We start from the raw sequence: 8,062 nt of genomic DNA, 5'->3' as shown, positions 1-8,062 counted from the left end.
TTTAAAAATAGCATTTTCCTTATGGGAATAGGCTGCCAGCAACCTACTTTACTCGTAGCCATTTTAAACACATTATGGACTAAATATTGCAATTTGGGAATATAAAATGAAATAAAATTGCAAAAAATTGTTTAATGTACCCGTCCTCACTCCTCATCCCTTTCCATAATTCCCCTATCCTTTTGATTAATTTTTCTGTCCTCATTCTGGTTGAGTAACAACTACATTTTAAGTACTTGTACCCCTATTAATTTGTATGATAAATTAAATAAATAAATATTTGGTAATTTTTCTAAATTAAATAAAATAAATCAAGTCTTATACTCGTAAGCACATCATTTTCCAAATTAAATATATATGTATATAAGGAATATTTCTCTCCATTATTATTATTATTATTATTTTCTAGTTTAAACAACCCTGAAGCCTAATGTAATGCTGTCGCCTCAAACGTGTTATCTCAATCAACAACTTTCTTAGTCCATATATCCAGTATTGACACGATTATGAGTCTTAAATCAGTGTAGGTGGTAGTAGCATGGGGCAGTCGAAGCCATTATAAGGGTCGGTTCGTTATTAATGCCTTCCACCCAACACCTACCAGAACACATTAATGAGCACAAAATATCACTTGGTTTTCTGTTTCTTATTATCAATGGCGATCGATGCTATTAATGAAGGAAAGGGGCAGATGATAGATAGTCGTTGAGAGGAAGAAGAAAGAAACTTGTCTGTAAACTGTAATCTCACACCCAAAAAGCAATTAATTAACCACAGCTGGAGGAGGAGGAGGCTCATTTTAATTGCATGGGTTCCATAATATTCCTTCTACTTGCTCAGTCAAATTCGCAACGCTCGCCATCTACTCCATGCCTCTCATAAGAAACTCGTTTCACCACTTTCAGTTATCACGTCTTCCTTTCCTTGTCATCCTTTTTAGATTGGTCTTGACTCTCGTTCGCTTCAGAGGTATATGTCTCCTTTACCCCGCAACAACGTTATAAGCTTTTTTCAATTTTATTTTATTTTTATTTCTGGGTTTTGACATACATGTATGTTATATATAAATCTGTTGCACAACTTCTTATCATATCGGTGAATGGAGTAGTTATATGCACCACAAATTTAGTCTCTGGGCGATCGATCTACATCTACTTCTTCTGCTCATGGTTGTCACTTTATTATTTTATTTTTGTTGTTCAGATTTAGGAGACGAAGAACAGTAGTCTATTTTGATTTTGCAGACAATTCAGAGTCTTTCTTTCATCCTTATATTGTCATTAAAACATACATACCCCTCTGTCTCGCTGGGTAGAAAGAGATAAGAAGGCGGCAATCCGTAGCTAATTAAAACCCGGCCGGCGAAATTAGGAGCAGATGACGATGAGGAACTCTGCCACTCGCGTGATTATGGAGATCGAGGCAAACCAGCCGCAAGGAAACGGTCTCATAGTGGGAGGCCTAAGTCCTCTGAGCGAGACCTTGTGGAAGGAGAAGGCCAATACAGAATTCGTAGGGGATATGTCTGCTAGGCTTACTTGGAAGGATCTGATTGTGATGGTGACACTCAGCAATGGAGAGACCCAAAATGTTTTGGAAGGCCTCACTGGTTATGCTGAGCCTGGAACGTTCACCGCCCTGATGGGGCCTTCTGGTTCTGGAAAATCTACTCTGCTTGATGCTCTGTCCGGCCGCCTTGCTGCCAACGCCTTTCTTTCCGGCACCATACTCCTCAATGGCCGGAAAACAAAGCTTTCTTTTGGCACTGCTGTGAGTACTTTTCTATCTGTTATATATGTATATATTTATAAAATATCCATCCTCTTTTACCCCTATATCATTACTGTTGTTCATGAGGGGGCTAGGTGTTTTTATTTTGGTTATTGCTACTATTACTACTACTACTCTCATTAGCTTGTTTATTTTTATTTTCTTAATTTTGATAAATGTTCTGTGCGCGTATGCCAGAAAATTCGATATGCTGCTCATGAAATGATATTTTATTCCCATGCTTAATTATAGGCTATTTATGCTCTTGTAAAATGAAAGTAGAGGACAAGGAAAAAAAAAAGGCAAGTGATATGCCTGATCTCGAGGAATCTCGTTGGATATCTTATATGTAGTGTTTGAACAGCAACGCCATAAAAATAGTTAATTTTTATGCATAAAAAGAACAGCATTGCCGTTGGCGCATCATAGAATTCCTTTTGATGAGTAATTAATTGGTCTCCTTAGTTCTCTACCCAGAGACTACTACTCCCGTTTGTTTGGTTGTAGCCTAATTTAGGGAGGCCATGTTGATGTTTTTCTACTTCAAAATTACAGGCATATGTGACACAAGATGACAACTTGATTGGTACTCTAACGGTTCGGGAAACAATTTCTTACTCCGCTAGACTACGTCTCCCCGACAAGATGCCTTGGTCCGAGAAGCGCGCATTAGTTGAGAGTACCATCATGGAAATGGGTCTTCAAGATTGTGCTGATACAGTTATTGGGAATTGGCATTTGCGTGGGATCAGCGGAGGAGAAAAGCGGAGGGTGAGCATTGGCCTTGAAATCCTGATGAGGCCCCGGCTGCTCTTCCTGGATGAGCCAACAAGCGGACTTGATAGGTTATAAAATTAACTTCTGTCACCTCCCCTTGTATTTCTTGATGTATCATTGTTACTATTTTGTTCCTTAAAGAGAAAAAAGGCAGAAACAAAAAAGAAAAAGAAACTTGGGTTTACCTTAAAATGATACCCAACAGATAAAGAGAGAATTTTTGGTTTTTGTTTTTTTGTTTTTTTTGTCCTTCCCACCTGATCCAGATACCCGACTTCTGAACTGAAGCAGCAATTAAAATTGTTGGCTCTCTGTTTCTTAAAGTATTATTTAAGTATCATTACGGAAAGGTCTGGATATTTATTCTTTAACCAAACCAAGTTATAGTCTGTTCTTTTCGATGTATGCCAAATTAAAATGATAAAAAGTTGTTCTACCACATTCCCAGTAACCGTTCATCTTAAGAGGTCCTTGTTTTAATTGGCTATTGTGGCAGTGCGTCGGCGTTCTTTGTAACTCAGACATTGCGTGGTCTCTCTAGAGACGGAAGGACTGTAATAGCTTCAATTCATCAGCCCAGCAGTGAAGTTTTTGAGCTGTTTGATCGCCTATACCTGCTTTCTGCAGGGAAGACTGTTTACTTTGGTCAGGCTTCAGAAGCTTATGAGGTGAGAATCAGCCTTCGTTTTATTTAAATTGCGTTTTCTTTCTGGGAAGGAATTCTTAACCTTGTTTCCATCTGCAGTTCTTTGCACAGGCTGGATTTCCTTGCCCAGCTTTGAGGAATCCATCTGATCATTTTCTTAGGTGCATTAACTCTGACTTCGACAAAGTTAAGGCCACTCTTAAAGGATCCATGAAATTGCGGGTACTAAACCTTTCTCCTCTTCTTCTCATTTCCATGGTCTAATTACATTTCATTGCTTATTTTAACATTTCTTTGTTATGTTGTAACTAGAAGTTCTCATCATGGGATTATGCCAACAAGTGGTGATATTGACAGTAATGCTATATTGGCTGACATGTTGATAATGACATAATGCCACTATTGTTCGTGGCCATTAGCAACTATTTGAATAGTGACTTTTTCTGGTTCTCTGCACGGTTAAATCACTTAATTCTTTTTGATTATATTTATTAATTAAACAAAATTAGAAAGATGACTTTTTAATAGAAAATTTAATTATTTAATAAAAAATTAAAATTAAAAAACAAAGAATAATTTGTACCACTAAATAGGCCGTAAGCTACCCAAACTCTTATCGACTTTAATTTTAGTTGTAGTATTGTCTGATTGTTACTTTCAATTGGTTGCCTGTCAGTTTGAGTCAAATGATGATCCTCTGGAGAAGATAACAACAGCAGAAGCTATCCGAACTCTTATTGACTTTTATCGTACTTCGCAGTACTGTTACTCAGCGAAAGAGAAAGTTGAGGAGATATCAAAAGTCGTTAAGTATCATTCATCACTTTCTTATCTTAATATATAAATAAAATACACACAAACACGACTTCAACACTTGTTCCTACAGCTATCTTTTCAGTTTTACGCCCGTTATCTATTGGGAAGTAAAACAATTAATGGAGATTAATTAGTTTCCGTCTCCTTGGGTGCAGAAAGGAACCGTGCTTGATTCAGGAGGCAGTCACGCTAGTTTCTTGATGCAGTCTTTTACTTTAACCAAGCGTTCTTTAATCAACATGTCAAGGGACTTTGGGTATTACTGGTTGAGGCTTGTAATTTACATTGTGGTTACTGTCTGCATTGGAACCATCTACCTGGACGTTGGAACCGGCTACAACTCTATCCTGGTATAACTTCTCTTACATGCCATTGATCGCCGCTAGTTTGTGGATTACACAGAGAACAGGGGAAAACTTAATTCTGAGCTTAACTGTCTTAGTACCGTTATCCTGGATGCCAAATGGGCTTGCATCTGCTTTTCCAACATTCCTAATCCGAAGTCACCTCTTAAATAAAATATGAATATGAATATTGGACTGATATGTAGTACTGTTTAGTGATTTTTCCTCTAATTTGTGCTATGAAACAGGCGCGAGGTGCTTGTGCATCATTTGTCTTTGGATTTGTCACTTTTATGTCAATTGGTGGGTTTCCTTCCTTCGTGGAAGACATGAAGGTTAGTAGGCTTACTATCTGATCTTATGCAAATGCAAACTCGTTTTACTCGGTACTCAACTTTTGATAATTCAGTGTATGTGTTTGCCAAATGAAGAGAAAAGCTAGGTGATCTTTGCAGGTTTTCCAAAGAGAGAGATTGAATGGCCACTATGGTGTTACTGCATTTGTCATCGGCAACACATTATCAGCAATGCCATTTCTAATACTGATTACTTTTATCTCTGGAACTGTTTGCTACTTCATGGTCCAACTCCACCCGGGCTTTGAACACTATCTGTTCTTTGTGTTGTGCCTTTATGCAAGTGTCACTGTTGTGGAGAGCTTGATGATGGCCATAGCCAGCATTGTTCCCAATTTCCTGATGGGCATCATCATAGGAGCCGGAATACAGGTTTTTTTTTTTTTTGGCCTAGTCCTTAATTTAAATAAACTTTTATCAGTAACATAATACATCTAATAATATTAATTGTAAGACTTACATTTTCATGTCTTTCTCCGAACTGAAGGGAATATTCATGCTAGTCTCTGGGTATTTCAGACTTCCGAATGACATTCCAAAGCCTGTCTGGCGTTACCCAATGTCATACATTAGTTTCCATTTCTGGGCTTTACAGGTATAAATCTTACAGTAGTTAATCATTACATTAATAGCTACTGATTTAACCATCGTCATCGTAAATGATCAGGGACAATACCAAAATGATCTGAAGGGCTTGATCTTTGACAACCAATCTCCAGATCAACCAAAAATTCCGGGTGAATACATACTGGAGAACGTGTTCCAGATTGATGTGAACCGGTCAAAATGGGTGGATCTCAGCGTTCTCTTCAGCATGATTGTCATCTACCGCATAATCTTCTTCATCATGATCAAGATCAGTGAGGATGTGACCCCTTGGATCAGAGGTTACATAGCAAGGAGAAGAATGCAGCAGAAAAATGGAAATCAAAATACGACAATTGCTCCATTTGGTCTCACCCAATCTCCTTCCCTGAGGACCTATAGCTAGATGCGGCCAAGTATTGCCAGTGTTTAGAGTTTGATGTGCAAGTGCATGATTTCCACCCCCATTGTGATACACCCCATTTAAATGGATAGCGAGTTAGGGCCACGTGGCGCTTGCCCATTAAAATGATGTAGCGACGAGTAAGTAGTTTGAGAAAAAGTTCGATGCACAACCACTCATCTACTACATATTTTTAATACAAAGGATCGCTTTTGGTTGCCGCCCAAAAATGCATATTCCCATCACTAGTTTGATCATTAGTTATTGATTATTATTTTAGAAGATTTCTAGAAAGAGTGATGGTGTACGTAACATTGCATACCTCAAGTTGACCATGATATTAAGAGGGTGTTTCGCTTAAAAGTTTCACTGTTTATGAATTCTATTTTCATCTTATAAGCTACACAGTTTATTTAATTATACATTTATTAAAATTTGAAAAGTTAAACGTTACCGAACTTATAAGTTATTTTAACAACGTTTGAGACAAATTATCTCTCAACTTTTTCAAATAAGTTCTTGATAGCTTATTTCACTAATCAAATAAATAATAAATTTATCTTCAAACAACTAACATATTTTCAACCTCTACCTAGAGATGACAATTATAATCGAAATCATAGAGAACTGAATCGAAACTGAATCGGTCAACGTGGATAAAAACCGTTTGACAGTGTAATAGTTTGGTTTGGGAAAAAACTGAATACTATTTCAATGGGTATGGTTTGGTTATAGTTTTCACTAAATCCAAGCTAAAACCCGAATTGAAACTGAACTAAATATGTAAGTAATCAAAGCAAATCGAACTGAATATACATATATATAATATATTTATTTATTTAATAAATTATATATACACAATATATATATTGACTAATGCATTTTCTTACAAGTATTTTAACTAATACATTACAAATATATAAAATATTTAACATTTATAAAGTAATTAACAAATAAAAATAAATCTAATATTTTATTATTTTATTTTTATCAATCAAATAATTATTAATAAAAATAACTAATTAAATATTTAAGAAAAATAAAACTTGGCTGGAGATCATGGATCAAACTAAAAAAATCATGGTTAAAATCGAAATCGAACCAAAACTGAATTATTTGGTTATGGTTTTTAATTTTTAAAACCAATGGGTAATGATTTGGTTTTGGTTTCAGTAGTTTAAGTTTGATTTGATTATGATTTTAGCAAAAATCAAAACCAAACCAAACCATTGCCAACCCTACCTCTACCCTTCTTCGTCATCCTTCTGTCTTCTCCATCACCACCTCATCTATATCTTTTTCGTTGTTCTCGTCGCCTCACCTACATTTTCTTCGTTATCGTCACCACCTCACCTACATCTTCTTCGTTGGTCGTTGCCTCCAGATCCATACCCATCCTATCGCCCGTTACCTTCTCTATGTTTGTCAATTTCATCTTCTCCTCAATTGCCTTCATTGCTGCCTCCTCTGTGAAGTTGCTCTTGTGCCTAAAGATCACCTAGATTCGCTGCAAAAAAATATCCAAAAAATCTTTAAGCAATTAAAATAAGCTTTTCGAAAAACCTTATATTGTTTGATATAATTTTATGCACAAAGCAAGGCAGTGCTACAAGAAAATCTATTACTTTGATAGAAACTTTTGCACAAAGCATTATAATAGTAGATGAAAAAAAAATTATTCAAAAATTGTCTTAGGGTCATAATGGAGATTTTATCAAAAAATATTTTTTATTTTTTATTTTTTTTTCACAAAACCATATAATGATAAAAGAAACATTAGGCAATTTTTTTTTTTTTAACGATTTAAGGTTTGAGGTTTAGCATTCATAGTTTAGGATTTAGAGGCTTGAAATTTAGGAAGTTTAGGGTTTACAATTTAAGATTTTGGGGTTTGGGTTTTCAGGGATAAGTCTAGGGTTTAGGGATTTAGAACTTAGAGAAACTCCAAATGGAGATGCCATTTTAGGATGCTAAATCACTCATCTATAACTTTGAATAATGTTATGGCATTCCTGAATTATAAATCTGCTTCAATGGTAGGTGCCAAAGTAAGGGTATCATTTTAATATTTTAATTTTTTTTAATCAAATTTCAAATTCAAATTTTAAATTTCAAATTCAATTTCACAAGTACTTTCATAGCAATCAAACTTAGTACATAGTTTTTCATGAATAATAACAACATAATAAATAATGACTAAAAAGTAAAATCCCGTTTTTTCATAATCTCTATTTTCAGGTTATTCCAATATGTTGCAAAAATTCACTACAAAAAAAATGGCATTTAGCGGTGTTTTTTTTTGCATTTAGAGGCGATTTTTTTTGCATTTAGCGGCGGTTAAATTAGCCGTCGTGGAGTATTTAGT

General features: G+C 35.5%; 1 protein-coding gene across 2 annotated transcripts; it reads left to right on the top strand.

The window, feature by feature from the left end:
• Positions 1-687: 687 nt before the first annotated feature.
• Positions 688-6,061, top strand: LOC127795667 (ABC transporter G family member 11). Of its 2 annotated transcripts, none has more exons than XM_052327478.1 (11): positions 688-969; positions 1,316-1,770; positions 2,326-2,615; positions 3,044-3,215; positions 3,293-3,415; positions 3,870-3,998; positions 4,165-4,359; positions 4,602-4,688; positions 4,809-5,081; positions 5,197-5,304; positions 5,377-6,061. In XM_052327478.1, the coding sequence occupies exons 2-11, from the start codon at positions 1,378-1,380 to the stop codon at positions 5,698-5,700; spliced, it is 2,094 nt and encodes a 697-aa protein (XP_052183438.1). In that variant the 5' UTR covers positions 688-969; positions 1,316-1,377; the 3' UTR covers positions 5,701-6,061. The 2 variants fall into 2 exon arrangements, with proteins under 2 accessions (XP_052183438.1, XP_052183437.1); XM_052327477.1 differs by having other exon boundaries at positions 1,204-1,770.
• The last annotated feature ends 2,001 nt before the right edge of the window (positions 6,062-8,062 follow it).

Source organism: Diospyros lotus, chromosome 2 (assembly GCF_014633365.1).
Source record: "Diospyros lotus cultivar Yz01 chromosome 2, ASM1463336v1, whole genome shotgun sequence".
Lineage (NCBI taxonomy): Eukaryota > Viridiplantae > Streptophyta > Magnoliopsida > Ericales > Ebenaceae > Diospyros > Diospyros lotus.
This window is presented reverse-complemented; position numbering and strand designations above follow the sequence as displayed.

Coding starts and splice junctions, on each gene's coding strand:
- LOC127795667 (XM_052327478.1), top strand. CDS start 1,378: ATGACGATGAGGAACTCTGCCACTCGCGTGATTATGGAGATCGAGGCA. Junction 3,416..3,869: donor AAGGATCCATGAAATTGCGG/GTACTAAACCTT, acceptor GTTGCCTGTCAG/TTTGAGTCAAATGATGATCC. Junction 5,305..5,376: donor TCCATTTCTGGGCTTTACAG/GTATAAATCTTA, acceptor GTAAATGATCAG/GGACAATACCAAAATGATCT.